The 23,479-nt window shown below is 45.4% G+C and overlaps 1 protein-coding gene across 2 annotated transcripts in view; it reads right to left on the bottom strand.

The window, feature by feature from the left end:
- RNF157 (ring finger protein 157) overlaps positions 1-23,479 on the bottom strand; it is a 225,198-nt gene that overhangs the window by 165,657 nt on the left and 36,062 nt on the right. For both annotated transcript variants that reach the window (XM_082272519.1, XM_082272520.1), the window contains exon 3: positions 514-632. In XM_082272519.1, coding sequence (XP_082128645.1) covers positions 514-632 — 119 coding nt within the window. The remainder of the gene's footprint in view (positions 1-513; positions 633-23,479) is intronic.

The following is a 23,479-nucleotide window of genomic DNA, read 5'->3' on the forward strand; positions in this document are numbered from 1 at the left end:
AGGGGTTAATTGTATGTGACAGCAAGAGGTAAGCAGATTGTGTCTACGGAGGGATGGTAACACCATTTCAGCAAGAACACAAACATATGACATTGTGCACGGTGTGTGTGCAGGCATGATGGGATGTATTACTGAATTCAAAGATCCTGAGCAGTAAAAAAAAAAAAAAGCACGGGACTTAATCACCTCCATGTGCAGTAGTAGCAGCAAGGGTTAATGACACATGTGTGTGGGATTAGACATACACGTGTGAGCACTGTGCTCCATCCCTCCACCAAGAAGGCGGTGGTATCCTAGAATGCCCCTGAAACACAGGCTGGCACAGGAGGGAGGGAGCACAGTACAGGCACAGTGAGCGGAGGTGTGAAATCACTTGGCATGTCAATCAATGGGGATGAAAAACATGTATGTGCTTACAGCGTGAAACATCTCATGTGCTGAAGATCTGTCAGTTACACAGATGTACACATTAAAAAGGAGAGATTTTGAACCAACGGCACACATGTACATTACCGTGACAGGCCGGCTGCCCAAGAAGTTCAGGTCACTGTTTTCCCCAAACAGGTAACCCTCTGGATGGCTGGATTCGAACTTCTCTCCACCCATGATAAAGTGGCTGGCAAAGTAACTGCCTGGGAGAGAAAAAGAGAAAAATGAGAAGGACTGAGATTAGGAAATCAGATCGTAGATCTCAGCAATGTACATTGCTCAAAAAAATTAAAGGAACACTGAAAACACATCAAATCTCAATGGGGAAAAATATCATGCTGGATATCTTTACTGATATGGACTGGGTAATGAGTTAGGAACGATAGGATGCCACATCAAAGACTCTCCGAAAATCAAAGTGAAAAAATTATGCAGCAGGCTTGCATTTTGCTAAAATTTCATTGCAGCAACTCAAATGGTAGTTTGTATGGCCCACACGTGCTTGTATGCATGCCTGACAACGTCAGGGCATGTTCCTAATGAGACGACAGATTGTGTCCTGGGGTATTTCCTCCCAGATCTGGACCAGGGCATCACTGAGCTCCTGAACAGACTGAGGTGCAACCTAGCGGCATTGGATGGAATGAAACATAATGTCCCATAGGTGTTCTATTGGATTTAGGTCAGGCGAGTGAGGGGAGCCATTCAATGGTATCAATTCCGTCATCCTCCAAGAACTGGCTGCATACTCTCCCCAAATGAGGCCGGGCATTGTCGTGCACCAGGAGGAACCAAGGACCCACTGCACCAGTGTAGGTTGTGACAATGGGTCCAAGGATTTCATCCTGATACCTAATGGCAGTCAGGGTGCCATAGTCTAGCCTGTAGAGGTTTGTGCGTCCCTCCATGGATATGCCTCCCAAAACCATCACTGACCCACCACCAAACCGATCATGCTAAAAAAATGTACTTGCAGCATAGCGTTCTCCACGGCTTCACCAGACCCTTTTACATCTGTCACATGTGCTCAGGGTGAACCTGCTCTCATCTGTGAAAAGCACAGGACGCCAGTGGCAGACCTGCCAATTCTGGTGTTCAATGGTTAATGCCAATCGAGCTCCATGGTGCCGGGCAGTGAGCACAGGGCCCACTAGAGGACCTCAGCCACTCAGGCCTCCCTCATGAAGTCTGTTTCTGATTGTTTGGTCAGACATTGACAGCAGTGGTCTGCTTGAGGTCATTTTGTAGGGCTCTGGCAGTGCTTATCCTGTCCCTCCTTGCACAAAGGAGCAAATACCAGTCCTGCTGATGGGTTAAGGACCTTCTATGGCCCTGTCCAGCTCTCCTAGAGCAGTGTTTCTCAACTCCCATCCTCAGGGCACACTAACAGGCCAGGTTTGCAAGAGAACTGAAATACATCACAGGTGATATTATTTGCTGCTCAGTGATTGCAGTATTCTAGTCTGCATCTCCCCAAGGTAATACTTAAAATCTGGCCTGTTAACCACTTGCCGACCGCCGCAAGTACATATACTGCGGCGGTCAGCCCCTCACAGGCAAAGTGACGTACCAGTACGTCACTAACCTGTGAGGCTCTGGGGAGCTAGCGCGCGCCGCCGGAGGCGCGCTCCCGAGCGGTCACGGACCCCCCCGCGCGTGTGAGCGGCGGACCCAATGTCCGCCGCTCACTCACGATCGTCCGTGACAGGTGGAGAAAGGCAGGCGGCTAGTGTAAACAAGCCGCCTGTCATTCTCCCCTGTGTAGGAACAGTGATCATACGGCTCTACTATGTAGGACCATTGATCATTGTTCCTACACCTCAAGCCACAGCCTATCACAGTTAGAATCACGCCCCTAGGGACACACACAGCCCCTCCCTCTAAAAAAAGTTAACCCCTTCACTACTAGTGTAATTTTACAGTAACAGTGCATATGTATAGCACTGATTACTGTAGAAATGTCACTGGTAACCCCAAAAGTGACAAAAATGTCAGTCAAGGGTCCGATCTGTCCGCCCAAATGTCGCAGTCCCGCAAAAAAAAAAAAAAAATCACAGACCGCCGCCATTACGCGTTAAAAAAAAAACAACAAAAATCTTTCCCTTTGTTAGTAAACGCAATAACTTTTGTGCAAAGCAAAAAAAATACGCTTTTTGCGATTTTTTTTACCAAACATATGTAGCATAAAACAAATTGGCCGAAAATGTTAAAAAATTTAGATTTTTACATTTTTTTGGGGGGGAATTTCATATAAAAAATGTGAAAAATACTGTTATTTTTGCAAAATTGACGCTCTTTTTTTGTTTATAGCGCATGATCAAAAAAAAAAAAAAAAAAAAAAAAAAATCGCACAGGTGATCAAATACCACCAAAAGAAAGCTCTGTTTGTGGGAAAAAAGGACGTCAAATTTGTTTGGGTACAGCGTCGCACGACCGCGCAATTGTCCGTTAAAGTCAACGCAGTGCCGAATCGCAAAATACCCCCTGGTCAGGAAGGGGGTAAAATCTTCCAGGGCTTAAGTGGTTAATGTGCCCTGAGGACCGGTGTTGGGAAACACTGTCCTAGAGTAACTGCCTGTCTCCTGGAATCTCCTCCATGCTCTTAGGACTGTGCTGGGAGACAGAACAAACCTTCTGGCAATGGCACGTATGGATGTGCCATCCTGGAGGAGTTGGACTGCCTGTGCAACCTGTATAGGGTCCAGGTATCGCCTGATGCTACCAGTAGTGACACTGACCCTAGCCAAATGCAAAACTAGTGAAAAACATTAAGAGATGAGGAGTAGGGAAAAAATGTCAGTGGCCTCCACCAATAAAACCATTCCTGTTTTGGAGGTTGTCTCACTCTTGTCCATCTAGTGCCCGTTAATTTCATTAACACAAAAGCAGCTCAAACTGATTAACAACCCCCTCTGCTACTTAACTGACCAGATCAATATCCCAGGAGTTTAATTCACTTGATGTTATACTCTGATTAAAAAAATTGTTCCTTTAATTTTTTTGAGCAGTGTATTCATTAAAGGTCTTTATATAGCACTAACAATTGACATCCTGTACAGTCACATCAGTCCCTGCCTTCATGAAGCTTACAATCGAAAGATGTCCATACACCAGTAGAATTTAATTTGAATATTTTTGTTTTAAAGGACATTCACTCAATTTACTAATTCTAAGTGGGTTCAAATGAACATTAGTTTTTGACCGCAGAGACGGGAAACTTTAACCACTTTACCACTGGAGGATTTTGATGTCTTACGTCCAGGCCACTTTTTGCGATTCGACGCTGTGCGACTTTAACTGACAATTGCGCGGTCGTGCGACGCCGTACCCAAGCGAAATTTACGTTCTTTTTTTCCCACAAACAACGCTTTCTTTTGGTGGTATTTGATCATCTGTGCGATTTTTACTTTTTTGCGCTATAAACAAAAAAAGAGCGTTTATTTTGAAAAAATAACAATATTTTTAACATTTTTTTATATGAAATTCCCCCCCCCCCCCCCCCAAAAAAATGTAAAAAAAAAATCAAAATTTTTTTAACATTTTTGGCCAATTTGTTTTCTGCTACCTATGTTTGGTAAAAAAAAATCCCAATAAGCGTATTTTGATTGGTTTGCGCAAAAGTTATTGCATTTACTAACTAAGGTAAAGATTTCTGTCATTTATGGTGTTTTTTCTTTAACGCGTAATGGCGGCGATCTGCGATTTTTTTTGCGGGACTGCGACATTGCGGCGGACAGATCGGACCCTTGACTGACATTTTTGACACTTTTGGGGGTACCAGTGACATTACTGCAGTAATCAGTGCTATATATATATGCACTGTTACTGTAAAAATGACACTGGCAGGGAAGGGGTTCATTTTATTGGAGAGGGAAGGGTTAATGTATGCCTGGTGCTTACTAACGTGTGGGGGGGGGGGGGAGGTGCCTTAGTGACACAAGCACAGATCGCATGTTCAGTTATGCTGAACACTGCAATCTGTCACTCCTTGTCACTTAGGAGATCCGCCCGCTTTGTTTACATAAGCGGGCGGATCTCCAAACTCGATTCCCCGACGATCGGGGAAGAGCAGCGGCGATCGCCGCCGCTCCTCCCCTGGCCCGACTCCCGCTGTGACTGAAGACAGCGGGAGCGCGCCTCCGGCGGCGCGCGCGCCACCCACAAAGGGCGGAGTCCAGCGACGTAGGTCTATGTCGCTGGATGATAACGAGTCACTGTGCCACAGTAGCAGCAATGTGAGCAGTGCCAAAGTGGTTAAAGGAGCAGAATGTAAAATGTTTTCATAAACAAACACATTTCTAAAATTGAATGTGCTTTTCGATCAGGTAAGTCCATTCCAAAAAAAACAGTAAAAGCGTTTTCAAAGTGCTTTCAAGAGACATTCAAGTGATCGAATGTACAGACGAGAATATTTGCACGAATCTTCATATGAACGTATGGTCAGCTTTATTATCCCACATGCCAGGGGAAGTTTGGATAGGAGATAACCAACATACCAGCTAATCCTAGGAGTGTGGGAGGAAACCCACAAAAACTAGGGACCACAGTGCAGTAAATACTAACTGCTAAGCAACACATGAGAGCAACTGAACAATATCATGCTTTGGTACCTCTACCTGGAGTTCTGCTTTAAATTTGAATCCTGGGACCTGGGAGAGAATCCTGGGACTGATCAGACTTTCGTCCATTCACAGATCATTTTATAGACAGTGTAATCTAAGAAAGAAGGTTTCTCAATGGAGGAGGAGGAAGGGGGAGGGGGGTTGTCCCAGTCGGACCATTTGTACTGCTGGTTCTGCCTGGAGACTCAAAGCTGTTAACCATTGCAGCACTGGAAGTTCAGAGACAGAAAGAGGACAGGGCATCCCTACAGTGAAAACTTCTCCAGTACCCAGCTGCCTGCACAACGTGGGACATACTTCATTACAGGTAAGGAATGTGACTAAAGCTGTAGGGATTTTTTTTTTTTTTTTAAGCTAAACTTCAGCTTTAACCACTTCTGGACCAGAAGGTTTCACCCCATTAATGACCAGGCCAATTTTTGCGATTTGGCACTGCGTTATTTTAATGGACAATTGCGCAGTCGTGCGACGCTGCACCCAAATAAAATTGATGTCCTTTTTTTCCCCACAAATAGCACTTTCTTTTGGTGGTATTTGATCACCTGTGCAATTTTTATTTTTTGCGCTAAACAAAAAATAGCGACAATTCTGAAAAAAATATATATATATTTTTCACTTTCTGCTATATAACATTCCCAATAAAAAAAAAAAAAAAATGTAAAAATCAAAATGTTTTCATCATTTTAGGCCAATTTGTATGCTGCTACACATTTTTGGTAAAAAAAATCCCATTAAGTGTATCTTGGATTGGTTTACACAAAAAAGTATCGTGTCTACAAAATGTAATTTTTTTTTTTTTTACTAGTAATGGCGGCAATCAGCGATTTTTAGCGGGACTGCGACATTGCGATGGACAGATTGGACCCCTAACTGAAATTTTTGACATTTTGGGGGGGGGGGGGGGCAGTGACATTACTACAGTAATCAGTGCAAAAAAATATGCACTGTTACTGTAATAATGACACTGGCAGGGAAGGGGTTAACTCAGGGGCGATCGAAGGGTTAAGTGTACTGTAAGCCTAGGGGTGTTTTCTAACTGTGAGGGGGATGGGCTTATGGAATCAACACAGAGACCTGTGATCCTAAATAGGAGGATCACAGGTGCTCTGTACTGAAAGAACAACGGTCTGCTGTGTTTACAACAGCAGACTGCTGTTCTCTCTCCACGGGGAAAGATCGCAGGTGCCCGGAGGCAATCGCGGCCCCCAGCCCCATGAATCAGCTTCCCCGCTGGCTAATGGGAGTACGCGCATGGATTGCCGTAAGGCGATTTGCGCAGCCGAGCCAGCCCGCAGCATATTTGCGGTGGGCGGGCGGCAAGGGGTTAAAGGAGTTGTAAAAGCAAAAGGTTTATCATCTTAATGCATTCTATCCATTAAAATAAAAAGCCTTGTGTGTAAAGCAGCCTCCACAGCCCCTCTGATACTTACCTGAGCCCCCTCTCTATCCAGCGATGTCCACGAGTCCCTTGGCCGTCCGGGACTCTGTCTCCTGATTGGCTGAGATACAGCTGCGGAGCCATTGGCTCCTGCAGCTGTCAAAATCAGTTAGCCAAACAGGAGAGAGAGAGGGGGAATGGACACAAGGAGTTGCAGCTTGGCCCCTATGGGAAGCTGCTTGCTGTGGGGGCACTCGACAGGAGAGAGGGGCTGGGAGCAGTGAAGAGGGACTGCACAGGGCAGGTAAATATAACATGTTTATTATTTTTTTTTTTTTTTAACTGTGACTTTATAATCACTTTAAGTGCCGGTTCACACTATAGCGTGTGCGGCGATCGCATGTAATATCGGAGCGCACTGCTCCTTCATTACATGCGATCGGATGTGCAGTGCGAATTCAGCCATACACTTTGTCCGCACAAAAGACGCACATGACCCTTTTTTTCAGCCGTGTCAGGATCAAATCGCACAGTGGTTCACACTTGTGCGATCCGATCCTGTGCGAACTGTCAGATCGCACTGCGATATGCGATCAAACTGGGGGTGTCATTAACATTTAATTGACACCCCCCTGCATATCACATATGGCAGTGTGAACTGCCAGATGTGCGTTTGCGATGCAGCCTTCCCGCATCGCACAAGTGTGACCCAGCACTAAGTGTAAAAAATGTTACTTCTGGGCAGGTGAGTAAACCATGCAGATTGCTTCTACTTGCACTGCAATTCATAAATTGTCCTGCATACAGCGCTGTTCTTTGTGCTGTAACTGAGGGCTGCGACAGCAGCACAATCATATAAAGAAGCAATCATGTCATTTAAATGCTCCTACACAGAATGGTAAACTAGTAACAGAATACAGTTACATGAATTCTAAGAATAGACGAGAAGAGAGGACAGGCAAAGAAAAGGCACAATCGTTTTTTGGTTTTGTATTTATTCAATCACCCAGCAGGGGGGGACTTCTGCATTTCATGGCATCTCTCAGCCTTCCTGAATTGGTGGTCAGTGGCAGGCACAGGCTGCAATGATATCCCCCTCTACTCCCAGCATTGGCAAGCTGTAACACAGAAACTCCAAGCCGTATTGTCAGCCTTGCCTGAGCTCTCCTGCTGCACCAGAATAACTACCCCTTATGTTTTAATGGAAATCCACACAAACACAAGGGGAACATGAAAACAACATGCAGACCGTGTCCTAACTGTGATTTAGCCCTCATTCACATTGAATGCGGCTTGAAATCGTGCAACTTCATCTGAACTCGCACAAAATCAAAGCCACATTTCAGTCCAACTTCAGGGGTGACTTGAAAGACATCTGTGCGGGTTAATACACAGAGGTCTATTGAAGTCTCCCCTGAAGTTGCCAAAAGTAGTGCAGGAACTACTTTTGGAGATCGGTGCAGCACCGCAAAGTCGGCGTCACATCAATTGGAACCGTGCTATTGCCGGTAAAAGCTGCGATTTGACCTGTCAAATCGCACCGATGTGAACGGGGGCTTAATCAAGTGCTACAAGGCAGAAGTGCTGATAACTAAACTAGAGATGCACTGAAATATCGTTTGAAAATGGTGGTTAGAAGAAAAAAAAATGCAGATAATGGTGCCGAAAGTGCCTGCAATTTCACCGGGATTTATCTGTGTGTTTTTCATAGGACATGTGACTCAAAAACACATCAAAAATGTAACACGGCCAAAATTGAAAAAGCTATAAATAATAATAAAAGAGCTTTTAAAAAATATATAATAAAGGAACACTTTCATTGTTTAACTGTTACAAAGAATATTACAGAATATGTAAAAAAAAAAAAATCAAGAATGCAAAAATTCTAAATAAACGACAGATTGCAAAAGATAGTAGGAGAAACCCGAAAAAATTCTTCAACTATATTAATAGTAAAAAGGTTAGGTCTGAGCATGTAGGCCCTTTACAAAACAAGACATCATCATCACCGCCGGCACGCCCATCAGTGTCTCAGACGCGGACGAAAAGGAGAAAGCGAGCGGAAGCAAGAGGACTGGGATCGGCAATCACAACCGACAAACACCGGAGGGTAGGAATCGGAACGAGCGGCTATAGAGTGGAGGTCAGGTAAGTGAGAAACAGCACCGCAGCATTTCGGAGAAGGGGTGAAGCATCAGCCATACGGCTGACAGAGTGGGAGCCACACCGGAGCAGCCAACACTAACCCGCCCTACCACAAACACTCTGCATAGTCCCCAACAGATACGCTGAATGCCTGCTTACCAAAAACACCCCTGACACTCCTCTATACCCCTGCAACAGGAAGGGAATCATCCCTAATAACTAACCATATACCCTCACATACCCTACCTACATCCCGCTGAAAGTATAAATATCCAATCTGCATCTAGTAAAAGGAAAAAAGAGGGGAATAAAAAGGTGAAGCAACGGTAGTTACCACCGGAGTTATAAGTGATTGTACAGACTCCGGACCGCACATCTATACCCCGGAATTACTTTTCAATGATGCTAATTGGAGACTAGCCATCCCACCAGACTTGCCTTCCAAGACCCCCCATTTTTTCAAATTACACTTATTCAAGTAATTTTGAACTATACCCCGTTTGTCCACAGACACGCATCACAAGAAGATATTCCAATGGTATTTTACCATGCATCCTAAACAGTTAAAATTAGCCCTGTGAATGAATTATTATGCACCGGCCGGTACTATGTTTAATATTTATTGTTATATGTTGTATGTCTTGTTCCTTGTATATATATATATATATATATATATACTGGTACACTAAATGATTTAAATATCTGTACGGTTATGAAAAACATGTATTCTTTCATTAATAAATGTGCTATTATTTAAACTCATACAATTGGAGTCCCTATATCTGTTTTGACCATTTAACCGTCTATAGTTCTGAACGCTGTACAGAACACCTTTCTATATGCATATTTAGGTTAGGTCAGACATGTATTATTAAAATACAGGGACCTCTAATAGCAAATCTTAATCTAAAACGCTCCTTACAGTAACCTTATACAATTAGGAGTGGATGACTGGGGACAAAGAGAAGGCAAATGTATTAAATACTTTCTTCAGCTCTGTATATACAAAGGAGCATGGGGGAGCTCATGGCCATAATGATGATGGTATTGTATTGATACAGCCCCAAATGATCCACAATGGCTCAAAAATGATATGGTCCAGAAATATTTACACAGAATAAGAGTGGATAAAGCACCTGACCAGAGGGCATCCACCCAGGCATCCTAAAAGAATTGAGCGCTGTAATCTCTAAGCCTTTGTTTCTAATTTTTAGGGACTCGTTAAGGACTGGAATAGTACCACTGGATTGGTGTAGGGCCAATGTGGTGCCTATATTTAAAAAGGGATCAAAGTCTTTGCCGAGTAACTATAGACCTGTTAGTTTAACTTCTATAGTCGGGAAGATATTGGAGAGTTTAATAAAAGACCACATAGATGAGTTCTTGCTGGAAAAAAATATTTTAGGCAACAGACAGCATGGATTCATGACAGACAGAAGTTGTCAAACAAACCGGATTTCTTTTTAGGAGTAGGTAAGTAAAACCTTGGACAGAGGGGTGGCTGTGGATGTAGTATACTTGGATTTTGCAAAAGTGTTTGACACAGTTCCCCACACGGCTAATGTGTAAGGTAAAGTCTACAGGCTTGGAAAGATCGGTTTATAAATGGATAGAAAGTTGGCGAAAAGATAGAATTCAGAGAGTAGTGGTTAATGATTCTTACTCTGAATGGTCTAAAGTTATCAGTGGTGTACCCCAAGGTTCAATGTTGAGACCCTTACTTTTTAATATCTTTATAAATTATATAGGGTCTGGGATTAAAAGTATAATTTCAGTCTTTGCAGATGACACCAAGCTTTGCAGTGGAATAACTTCCTTACAGGATGTCTCCAACTTACAAGCTGACCTCAATGCACTGTTCCATTGGGCAACTATGTGGCAAATAAGGTTTAATGTTGATAAATATAAAGTTATGCAATTTGGGGCTAAGAATATGCATGCATCTTACATACCAGGGGGGAGTAGAACTGGGGAAATCCATAGCGGAGAAGGATCTGGGTGTTCTGGTAGATTCTAAGCTTTATAATAGCATGCAATGCCAAGCTGCGGTTTCCAAAGCAAGCAAAGTCCTTTCTTGTATTAACAGAGGCATGGACTCCAGAGAGAGAGATATAATTTTGCCCCTGTACAAATCATTAGTAATACCTCAGCTGGAATATGCAGTTCAATTTTGGGCACCAGTTCCTAAAAAGGATATCGGGGAACTCGAGAAAGTGAAGAGAAGGGAAACCAGACTGATAAGAGGCATGAGGAGCTCAGCTATGAGAAAAGATTAGAGGAACTGAATGTATTCTCTCTTTAGAAAAGGAGATTAAGGGGGGATATGATCAACATGTATAAATACATAAGGGGTCCATATAGTGAACTTGGTTTTGAGTTATTCACTTTAAGGTCAACACAGAGAACAAGGGGGCCCTCTTTACGTCTAGAGGAAAACAGATTTAATCTCCAAATACGGAAAGGTTTCTTCACCGTAAGAGCTGTGAAAAAGTGGAATAGACTCCCTCCAGAGGTGGTTCTGGCTAGCTCACTAGATTGCTTTAAAAAAGGCCTGGATTATTTCCTAGGTGTACATAATATAAATGGGTACTAATATTTATAGGTAAAGTTGATCCAGGGAATATCCGATTGACTCTCAGGGGATCAGGAAGGATTTTTTTTCCCTGCTGTAGCAAATTGGATCATGCTTTGCTGGGTTTTTTTTCGCCTTCCTCTGGATCAACTACAGGTATAGGATTGTGTATATGGGATTGTATGGTTGGGTTTTCTTTACTGTTTTTCTTTTTTGTTTTTTATTGGTTGAGCCAGATGGACTTGTGTCTTTTTTCAACTTAACTATGTAACTATGTTATTGATGCATTCCTGCTGCCTTTTCAATGCATTTCAAAGGGTAGGTGCGTTTTTGGTGCAGTTTTTTTAACTAAATATGCAGAAAGCAAGATTTTTAACACCACAATGGAAGAGCAACGAACCATTGTGAAGACATATGTTTATTTATTAGGGATCGACCGATTATCGGCAATGCCGATATAGCAGGGGCCGATATGCACTTTCCCCGATATATCAGAATTGGCCCCTGAGGTTCCCGATATTGCTGAATTTCGGGAAAGTGCTTGTACCGGAGTGATGCCTGCAACTAGACGTAGCCGACGGTCAGGCTGTCTTTTAATGACAACCGATGCGGCATTACAAGGAGTGGGCTTGCCCAGGTCTCCCGTCCCACCGGGAGACCCGGGCATCCTACCTGCACGACCTCGGAAGAGAAGACACAATCAAAGCTGCATTCGGCTCTGATCGGGTCTCCATGTAAAAAACCCGGAAGTGATGTCATGACATTCCTTCCGGGTACTCAGCGGCAAATTCAAAAAAATGCGGGCATTCAAAACAGCCAAACTTGGCGTTTTGAACGCTTTTAAGTGCAGAGGAGGGGTTTGGGGTCTTTTAGACCCCCAGATCCCTCCAAAATAGTACCTGTGAAAAAAAAAAAAAAATATCCCAAAAATATCAGCCGATACCGCTATCCGATGACCAAAATATCGGTATCAGCACTAGAAAAACGATATTGGTTGATCACTAAATAGAGAACATGGAAGACTGGGAAGGAAGGATTTTCCAGGCACATAATATAATTATAATCATTATTTATTCAAAGTCCATATAAAAAAACAAAAAAGAAAAAAACAGACTATGAAAACATGTATGATATAAAACCAATTAGGGCCCAGATAAGGTTCACCAATCGTATATACAACATACAGCAGTTCTTATGAATTTGATTCTACACAAATACATTGCTGTTATACATATCCTGGATGTAAGAAAAAAAACTATAAATACCAAGGAGATCCTGTCAATGGTTGGCACAGAATGTAGGCACCGTCCAGCCAGGGTCAGTTGATGGTGACAAAGAGTAACAGTTCAGCTGCTCAACATGTTACGAAGTAACGAAGAGACACTCATGGATTAGTCAGAGCTTGGTATCATATGAACAGGCGGCGGTTCCCCATCCGGAGAGGACACCATGGACACGTAGACAGAGCTGGTCAAAGTGCCTAATTTATTGGCTCAACCTAAATGTGCATATGAAAACGCTTTCAGCGATTTCAATTTATTGATGGCTGCCAGGTGTCTACCATTCCTGAGCCAGCCCTATATTTGAACATAGCTCCTGTTCATATGATACCAAGCTCTGACTAATCCATGGAGTGTCTCTTCGTTACTTACTACCAATCACATTGCGGTGACTTGAGTCCTGCATAACAATCGTACAGAATCTATCCACAATATTTATCCACAATTAAGCTCCAGACGAAGCCTCTTTATGAGGCGAAACATGTTGAGCAGCTGAACTGTTACTCTTTGTCACCATCAACTGACCCTGGCTGGATGGTGCCTACATTCTGTGCCAACCATTGACAGGATCTCCTTGGTGTTTATAGTTTTTTCTTACATCCAGGATATGTATAACAGCAATGTATTTGTGTAGAATCAAATTCATAAGAACTGCTGTATGTTGTATATACGATTGGTGAACCTTATCTAGGCCCTAATCGGTTTTATATCATACATGTTTTCATAGTCTGTTTTTCTTTTTTGTTTTTTTATATGGAATTTGAATAAATAATGATTTTAATTATATTATGTGCCTGGAAAATCCTTCCTTCCCAGTCTTCCATGTTCTCTATTTAGTAAATTCTAGGATGTGGCACACTTATTAACTCTTTCATATGCTCAGACTGCTGCTGTCTGAAGGCATATTCTATTTATAATTGGTTGATCAAAATATTATATATATATATATATATATATATATATATATATATATATATATATTTTTTTTTTTTGTCATTTTCAACCTCGGTTTTAGGCCAAGTACATCCTGCATTTTGGTTTCGGCACCAAAAATTCCATTCAGTGCACCTCTAAACTAAACCACTGTGCTAAATGGACCCCTTAGAAAAATCTTTACCTAGGCTTATTCCAGAGGTTGCTTGAGCAATTAGCAAGTTCTACTTTTTAGATAACTATTCACTGACTCCAATGATCTTTTTAGCTATTCCTAATAGGGGGATTCTTCCACTGACCACCACCATTAATGTAAGGAGCACTCTTAACATTTATCACCAATGTATTCCTCCCACTAACAACCAATGTAAGAAGCATCCTTACCACTGACACCCAGTGAAAGGCCATTCTTCCCACTGACACCCACTGAAAGGTTATTCTTCCCACTGACTACCAATGTAAGTATTCTTACCACTGAACCTATATAAGGTCGTAATTAAAACTAACCACCAATATAAGGAGCACTCTTCCCACTGACCCCAAATAGAGGATCATACTTCCCACTGACCCCAAATATAAGGTCATTCTTCCCACTGACCCCCCGAATATAGGGTCATTCTTCCCACTAACCACCAATGTAAGGAGCATTCTTCGCACTGACCCCAAATATAAAGTCATTATTCCCACTGAACCCCAATATAAGGTAATTTTCCCATCGACCAGCAATGTAAGGACCATACTTCCCACTGACCCCAAATATAATGTAATTCTTCCCACTGACCACAAATGTAAGGAGCATTCTTCACACGGACCCCAAATATAAAGTCACTTCCCACTGACCAGAAATGTAAGGAGCATTCTTCCGACTGAACCCCAATTTATAGTCATTCTTCCCACTGACCACCAATGTAAGGAGCATACTTACCACTGAACCCTAACATGAGGTCATTTTTCCCACTGACAAGCAATGTAAGGAGTATACTTCTCACTGACCCTAATATAAAGTCATTCTTCCCACTGAACCCCAATATAAGGTCATTCTTCGCACTGACCACCAATGTGGAGCATACTTCCCACTGACCCCAAAATATAAGGTCATTCTTCCCAATTTTTTTTATTAAAAGTCTTGCAATCAGTGTGCATAAAATCAATATACAGTACATATTTACATGAAAAGGGGAAAAACACACACACACTTACAGTATCTCACAAAAGTGAGTACAGACCTCACATTTTTGTAAATATTTTATTATATCTTTTAATGTGACAACACCGAAGAAATGACACTTTGCTACAATGTAAATTAGTGAGCGTACAGCTTGTATAACAGTGTAAATTTGCTGTCCCCTCAAAATAATTCAACACACAGCCATTAATGTCTAAACCGCTGGCAACAAAAGTGAGTACAACCCTTACTTTTGAGAAAATGTCCCAATTGGGCACAATTAGACATTTTTCCTCTCTGGTGTCATGTGACTAGTTAGTGTTACAAGGTCTCAGGTGTGAATGGGGATCAGATGTGTTAACTTTGGAATTATCGCTCTCACTCTCTCATACTGGTCACTGGAAGTTCAACATGGCACCTCATGGCAAAGAACTCTGAGGATCTAAAAAAGAATTGTTGCTCCACATGACGATGGCCTAGGATATAAGAAGATTGCCAAGACCCTGAAACTGAGCTGCAGCACAGTGGCCAAGACCATACAGTGGTTTAACAGGACAGGTTCCACTCAGAACAGACCTCGCCATGATCGACCAAAGAAGTTGAGTGCACGTGCTCATCGTCATATCCAGAAGTTGTCTTTGGGAAATAGAGGTACGAGTGCTGCCAGCATTGCTGCAGAGGTTGAAGGGGGGGGGGGGTCAGCCTGTCAATGCTCAGACCATACGCCGCAAACTGCATCAAATTGGTCTGCATGGCTGTCGTCAGAGAAGGAAGCCTCTTCTAAAGATGATGCACAAGCCCGCAAGGACATGGATTACTGGAACCATGTCCTGTGGTCTAGTGAGACCAAGATAAACTTATTTGGTTCAGATGGTGACAAGAGCGTGTGGCGTCAACCAAGTGAGGAGTACAAAGACAAGCGTGTCTTGCCTACAGTCGAGTGCTGCCGGCATTGGGGAGCTACAGTTCATTGAGGGAACCATGAATGCCAACATGTACAGTGACATACTGAAGCAGAGCATGATCCCCTCCTTCAGAAACTGGGCCACAGGGCAGTATTCCAACATGATAACGACCCCAAACACACCTCCAATACGACCACTGCCTTGCTAAAGAAGCTAAAGGTAAAAGTGATGGACTGGTCAAGCATGTCTCCAGGCCTAAACTCTTTTGAGCATCTGTGGGGCATCCTCAAATGGAAAGTGGAGGAGCGCAAGGTCTCTAACATCCAACAGCTCTGTAATGTCGTCATGGAGGAGTGGAAGAGGACTCCAGTGGCAACCTGTAAAGCTCCGGTGAACTCCATGCCCAAGAGGGTTAGGGCAGTGCTGGAAAATATTGGTGGCCACACAAATTATTAACACTTTGGGCCCAATTTGGACATTTCCACTTAGAGGTGTACTCACTTTTGTTGCAAGCGGTTTAGACAATAATAGCTGTGTGATGAGTTATTTTGAGGGGACAGCAAATTTACAAGGTTATACAAGCCGTACACTTACTACTTTACCTTGTAGCAAAGTGTAATTTCTTCAGTGTTGTCACATGAAAAGATAATAAAATATTTACAAAAATGTGAGGGGTGTACTCACTTTTGTGAGATACTGTGTGTATAATATATCAAATTCTGCTTTCAAACAAATAAAGAATGGTTTTACAGCAAAAGCAAAACTCGCATCCTGAACATGTAATACCGGAGAAAATTATCTTAGTAAGACTCACACCACGACACCAGACATCAAACTTGCGAGGTCAAGAACCAAAACCACCCCCATTATGTATGCAGCCATTCTTCAAAAAGAAGATATTACCCAACAAAAGCTAAGGGAGTGAAATAAATAGCATAGGAAAAGAGCTCCTTACCCAGAGATGGACAGTTCACCAAAAGGCAGGTCTGATATTCCTCCATGCTCTTATTCAGACCGCTTGAGGCTCCCTGCCCTTTTCAAGACCCCAAATCCTCACAACCTTACCCAGAATATCGTACACCACAACCTCAACAGGGAGGACTTTCTTCCGCAGGGTAATCTGGCACCGTGCATTTCACGTGAAGTAATGGACAACTATACTAACTAAAAAAAAAAAAAAAAGTGTATCCAAATCAAAATCCCAGCGAGTCAGGAACTCCCTGTACACCCACTCCGCATAACTCATGCGATACAGAAAGGGGATGCCTAGAGCCCTCCTCACTCCAGGGACACTGGAGCAAAAAGTGGTCCATAGACTCCAGTTTACCAACACACTCTGCTCTAGGACAATCCTGATAATCCACAGGGCGAAGCTTCAGACTCCCTCTCACATAGAGCCTTTCATGGAAAGCAAACCAGGCCTGATCCCTAAACTTCAAAAGGGATTCTTCCCAAATTGATAAAACGTAACCCCTCCTTCATTATGGAACCTGGGCAATCGCTTAAGGCCAGTGACACACTGAAAGCAGAGCCCAAAATCCTGGGGAGGGACTTGATATCCTCCACTGTCACCTGCCACTGCAAAAGTATTTTCAGACACAGGGCAACATAAGCCAGAAGCTTGCCATGTCAGACTCTCAGATTTTTCACTGGCCCGCCATCTTCCCAACATCGTAGAAAAGGCCTAAACCAAGATTGAAAAAACCCATCAATCCCAGCGGGGTCTCTGCTAACATATTACCAAGATTGTACTTTAAAAAGAGCAGAGAAAAGAAAACTATAGGGTTGACCATTCCTAGGCCACCCTCCCGCCTGAACAGGTAAGTTACATTGCGTTTGATCAGGCTCAGCCTATCTCCCCAAAACAGTAGGAAAAAGCAGCTGTACACCCTTGCATAGAGAGATTTCGATAAGATACAGACAAAGCTGACATATAAAAAGATTGGGATAAAAAGATCGGGTTCAGGTAAGTTTTGATCAAGTCAACCCTCTCCCTCAAGGAAAGTTTCCATTTCTTCCAGCTTGCTACTTTGGCATTGGCATCCACCAACCCGCTTTCCCAATTTCGATGACCATAGTCACCAGGACCAAATCTGATGCCCAACACTTTAAGTTCCTGCTGGGGCTCTTGGAAGGCATCCAGAAGTTCAAAGCTTTCACCTTCCTTGTCCATCCAGAAAACTTCACTCTTTTCATAGTTGACTTTAGAACCAGAAGCCTCTGTGTACTGCTCTATCACAGAGACCACCTCCTCCATCTCAGAGATAATAACAGACACAACATCGGCATAGGCAACGACCTTTAAAGGCGACACACCAGCAATGCCCAAAAGCACCCCGCACAATGATCCAATCTCTAACCTTCTTATGAAGGGGTCAATTGCGAATTCATATAGCAGGGGTCTCAAAGGACACCCACGGCGCACACCAGAGCCAATCTCAAAAGGCCGTCCAACCCAACCATTAACAAGTGGGAAGCTCTCAGCCCCTTTATAAAGTTTTCAGCCAATCTATAAACCTCGAAAATATGGCTGTTACAGGATGACCAGTAATAGTAAAGTGAAGTCAAATCAGGAGTCGTAGGCTGTTTCTGCTGAAAAGGTACTTATACCTTGGGCCGAGCAGTGCTGATAATTGGACAACAAATCACCTGCTACTGATGACAAGCGCCAAAAAAAATGAATTTTTGTAAAATCTTACCGTAAAATTCCTTTCTCTGAGTCCTCTGACAGTCGCCGCCCACTCATACAGTCTTCACCAATGGGTATTGACCTCTTATCCACAGGAGCATGCTAGGCATAAGACTTGTTAAAAACAAAGCAATTTACATAGACACACCTGTAGGGGGCTGTCCCACTGGTCCAATACCCCCCTGCTATCAGCCTTCCCAACTCAGTTTGGTAGCAAGCAGTTAAAGTCCAAAAACCCTCAAAAGAGGGGCGGGGGCGGCAACTGTCAGAGGACTCAAGGAATTTTACGGTAAGATTTTACAAAAATTCCGCTTTCTCTTACGTCCTCTGAAAGTCGCCGCCCACTCATACAGTCTTCATCAATGGGATGTCCCAAAGCTGTGTAGGCATGAGGGGTGGGAAGCGCAACCGTCACAAAGGCAACGCAGCACCCAGGCCAGAGAAAGGAACCTTATCTGAACAGAAAGGTAAACCCTCTGGGCAACCGAAAAGCTCAACTGGAGCAACAACCCAGGAAAGCAAATAAACAAGGGGAAAACAACCCCAACAGACAGGGACCGGCAAAGCCAGGGCCCCCCCCCCCCCCCTCAAGGCACTGCCGCACACAGAACTTTGCGGCCAAAGGAGGCATCTGCTGATGCCAAAACATCAGGTTTGTAAAATTTGGAGAAGGTGTGCACGGACGACCAAGTCGCAGCCTTGCACACCTGGGCCACCGAAGCCTGATGCCGGAAAGGCCATGACGCACTCACCGCTCTGGTAGAGTGCGCCTTGACAGGGAAGGGCGGAATAGGCCTGTACAATCGTCTGTCTGATACATCTTGAAATGGTTGCCGCAGACGCAGCCGTACCCTTCCGAGGACCCTCAGGAAGGACAAAAAGAGAATCCGACTTTCTAAAGGATTCAGTGGACGACAGGTAAAACCTGATCGCCCGGACAACATCCAAGGAATGCAAGGCAAACTTCTTAGGATGATTAGGATTCGCACACAGCGAAGGTAAGACAATATCCTTGTTAAGGTGAAAATCAGAAACCACCTTAGGAAGGAAAGATTGGTTAGGTTGCAAGACCACCTTATCCCTATGAACCACCAGGTAAGGGGAGCGGCAAGACAGGGCCGCCAACTCCGACACTCTGCGGGCAGATGTGATCGCCACCATAAAGGCAACCTTTCGTGACAGCAGAGGCAGAGAAATTTCCCTGATGTTTTAAAAGGGAGGATGTTGCAAAACGGACAGAACCAAGTTTAAGTCCCAAGGAGGTAAAGGTGCTCTCGGAGGAGGAGCCAAATGACGCACACCTTGAATAAAGGTGCGTATCAAAGAATTTGACGCCAAGGGGCGCTGAAAAATGAACGCCAGTGCAGATAACTGGCCCTAAACGTGGTCAACGCAAGGCGCTGGTCCACACCAGATTGCAGGAAGGCTAACACCCTCGCCACCAAAAAGGAGCGAGGACGAATGCCCCTGGATTCACATCCGGCAAAATAAGCCTTCCAGGTACGGTAATAAATCTTACCGGATGAGGCCTTCCTAGCCTTGAGTAGGGTAGGAATGCCCGCTTTCGAGAGACCCCGATCTCTCAAGACCTGGCTTTCAACAGCCACAACATTAAAGCCAGCGACCGTAAAGCAGGACGGAAGATCGGCCCGAGACAGCAGGTCGTCTCGTAAACGGGAGCCGCCACGGAGGCTCGACGACCAGTTGTACTACGTTCACGTACTAAGACCGGACTGGCCCGTCTGGGCCTCAGAATCACCAACTTCGGTTCCGAGACCCACCTGCGAAGGAACCTGGACAACAACTGAATCGGGGGGGAAGGCATAAAATCAGGCGATACTGATTCCAAGGCACCACCAGCGCATCCGAGGCGACTGCCAGAGGATCGCGCGTTCTTGCCACGAACCTTCCCACCTTGTTGTTTAGTCGAGATGCGAACAGATCCACATCCGGGCTTGCCCATCTCGCACACAGCATCTGAAACACCTCCGGGTGTAGGGACCATCCTCCCTGGTCCAGGGTCTGGCGGCTCAAGATAATCGGCCTGCCAATTCCCCACACCCGGAATGTGAACTGCCGAAATCGCCAAGACGTGCGTCTCGGCCCAAGACAGAATTATGGTCACTTCTTGGGCCCCCCGGGCACTCCTGGTGCCCCCTTGGTGATTGATGTAAGCCACCGCAGTGGCGTTGTCCGTCTGGACCCGCACAGGGCGGCCCCGAAGATGATCTGACCAACGGAGCAAGCACAGTCTGATCGCTCGCAATTCCAATAGGTTTATCAGGAGGGAGGATTCCTCCTCCGACCAAGTGCCCTGGGCAGACAGAATGCCCAGAACGCCACCCCAACCCGACAGGCTGGCATCCGTGGTGATCACCGTCCACAACAACGGGCGGAAGGATTTTCCCTCCGTCAGAGCCGGGGACAGGAGCCACCAGAGAAGATCCTCTCTGACTTGGCTCTGATTGAGGATGCCTGTCCCACTTGGCCAAGATCTCCGCTTGAAGAGATTGCGTGTGGAACTGTGCAAACGGTATTGCCTCGAAGGCTGACACCATCAACCCCAGGGACCGCATGCAGGCCCCGAGTGACGAGGAATCCTTGTCCCGGAGGGACCTGACCTCGTTCTGTAGAGCCCGGAGCTTGTCCTCCGGCAGAAAAACCTTTGCTAGGGCAGAGTCCAGGACCATTCCCAGATAAGGGAGATGAACAGAAGGGGACAAGGTCGACTTCTGAACGTTGATGGTCCACCCGAACTCCTGGAGCGTCTGAATGGTAGTTGACAGATCACGTAACAGACTCGGGCTGGCACTCGATCTTAACAGGAGATCGTCCAGATATCCCAAGACCGCAATCCCCTGCGCCCGCAACAGGGCCAGAACAGGAGCCAGCACTTTGGTAGACACCCTTGGAGCCGAAGCGAGACCGAAAGGTAACGCCACAAACTGATAGTGATCCTCCGTGATTGCGAATCGGAGGAATCTCTGATGACCCTCGAATATGGGGATGTGTAAATACGCATCCTTGAGATCGATGGAAGCCAGGAAATCTCCCTGGCTTAAAGGAGGCCACCACCAAACGGAGGGATTCCATGCGGAACTTTTGAACCCGCACGAAGCGGTTCAGAGCTTTCAAGTCCAGAATCGAACGTACCTTGCCCTCCTTTCTGGGCACAGTGAACAGATTTGAGTAAAACCCCCGAAACCTGTCCCGATGAGGCACCGGGATGACCACCCCCTGGGCGAGGAGATCCTGAACCGCCCGATAAACATTGTGCAACCGATCGGGGGTCAAATGAAGATTTGAGGGAAAGAATCTGTCCGCTGGACGCAAAAGGAATTTGATCTTGTATCCTGATCGAATGATTTCCCGAACCCACCAGTCCAGAATCCAGAGCAGCCAAGGTTCCAGGAAACCGCGCAGACGTCCCCCCACCCCTTGAATGGGTGAGGGCGTCCTTTCAGGTTGAGGCGGAAGGACCCACCGCGGCAGCGTGGGTGGATTTGTGCTTGCCCGCCCAGGGCTTCCGCTGACCACCCAGGCCCCTAACGGGTTTCCCCTTGTCCTGTGCCTTGAAGGCATGAAAGGACCCCTGATTTGGTTTAAAGGAAGGGCCCCGCTTACGGTGGAAATACTTACCCTTGGGGTTCTGGGGCAGCAGAGTGCTCTTGCCCCCAGTGACCCCTTTAACGATCTCGTCCAGGGAATCCCCAAAAAGACGATTCCCCGCATGTCTTTGATGTCAGACACCGTCGGGATGTCAGATGTCTTTCTGGAAGTCTGGTCAGCCGACCAGCTCTTTAGCCACATTAAACGACGGAGCAGCACCATAACACCAGACAGCCGTGCTGCTAGAGGAGCCTCATCCAAGGCCGCGTCACACAGGTACAAAACCGCCAGACGCATCTGCTCCACCATCTCTACAGTAGTCGGAGGGGCGGAATCCACCTCAAGAGTGCGTTTGAGCACCTGGGCCCAATCAGCCACAGCCTGAGAGACCATAAAAGAGGCAAAGATGGGCTTCAGTAAAGAACCCGCCACCATATATGCATGGCGAGTAGAGATTCCACCCGCCTATCTGTAGGGTCCCTGAACACCGGAGAATCCTCCGAGGGCATGAGAGTGGCCTTGTTTAACCTGGACACTGTGTGATCCACTTTAGGGGACACGGTCCATAGCGAATCCGTAGGAGACGCGAAAGGGTAACGGAATTGAAACCGTTTTGGTACCACAAAAGGGCGCTTTAAATTATGCCATTGTTCGTTCACCGTTTCGTGAAACTCAGCGGGACAAGGAAACACCTGTGCCGCTTTCTGGGTTCTGCGAGTCCCATAAGGAAGACTGCTTACCCGGTGGGTTGGGCTCATCCTCTAAATGTAGTGTCTCCTTAACAGAAGCAATAAGCGCAGACACAGCAGCACGTTCTTTAGCCGCTGCAGGGGAAGGATCATCCTCATCCTCCCCCTCCACCTCCACATCAGAATGAAAGGATTGAGACCCCTCAGGGGGTAAACTGTCCAGGGCAACCATATCAGACTCAGAATCAGAGGATAATGAAATCCTAGCCCTTTTTCTAGAACCCCGCTCTGACATCAATAAATCCACCTTGGACGCTAAAGTCGCAAGTGCAGCAGCAAGAGAAGGTGAAGATTCAGGAGTACCTAAATCACTCACCAAGGCTGGGGGGAATTTGCAGTCCTGGGACTCCATGAGAAAAATACTATGGCGCTGGCCCTTTACGACGCGATCGCGGCGACCCACTGCAATGCACCGCAAGAAGGATTACACTAAGGTAACCCCCTGAGATGGGAAAAGCACTGAAAACAGAAGAATATTCCCCAAAACCAGCAAAAAGAACCCCCAGAAGTGTTACCAAGCTGCTGGAAACGATCTCTACATACAGGTGTCAGGGCTCCAGTGGTAGAAGAGAGTCTCTAGGACCCAGCATCAGTCAGGACACCAATGGCAGGAGAAGGGCTCTAGGACCCAGCATCTCAGCCAGCACATCACATGGGCCTTTATAAGGAAGTGTACCAGTGATTGAAGTTGCTGATTGATCTTCAGCTTGTACCGTGTTCCTGTGATCCTTGTTCCTGAAAGTTCTCTGTTACCAACCCGGCTTGTCCTTACTATTCTGCTTGTCTCCTGACCCGAACTCGGCTTGTCTTTAGATATTCTCTCCTGTTACCTGTGTCTGATCTCGGCTTCCCTATCTGACCTTGCCTGCTCTGGTATCCTCCAGGCTCTGAACTCTGGCTTGAACTGACTTTCCATTGCCTTAGTGCAAACACAGACCTGCCACCTCTCACAGGCACCACCTGGCTGCAGCCACTACTTCGCACATCAGAAACCTTTCTGAAT

Source organism: Pelophylax lessonae, assembly GCF_965119305.1.
Source record: "Pelophylax lessonae genome assembly, chromosome: 11".
Classification (NCBI taxonomy): domain Eukaryota; kingdom Metazoa; phylum Chordata; class Amphibia; order Anura; family Ranidae; genus Pelophylax; species Pelophylax lessonae.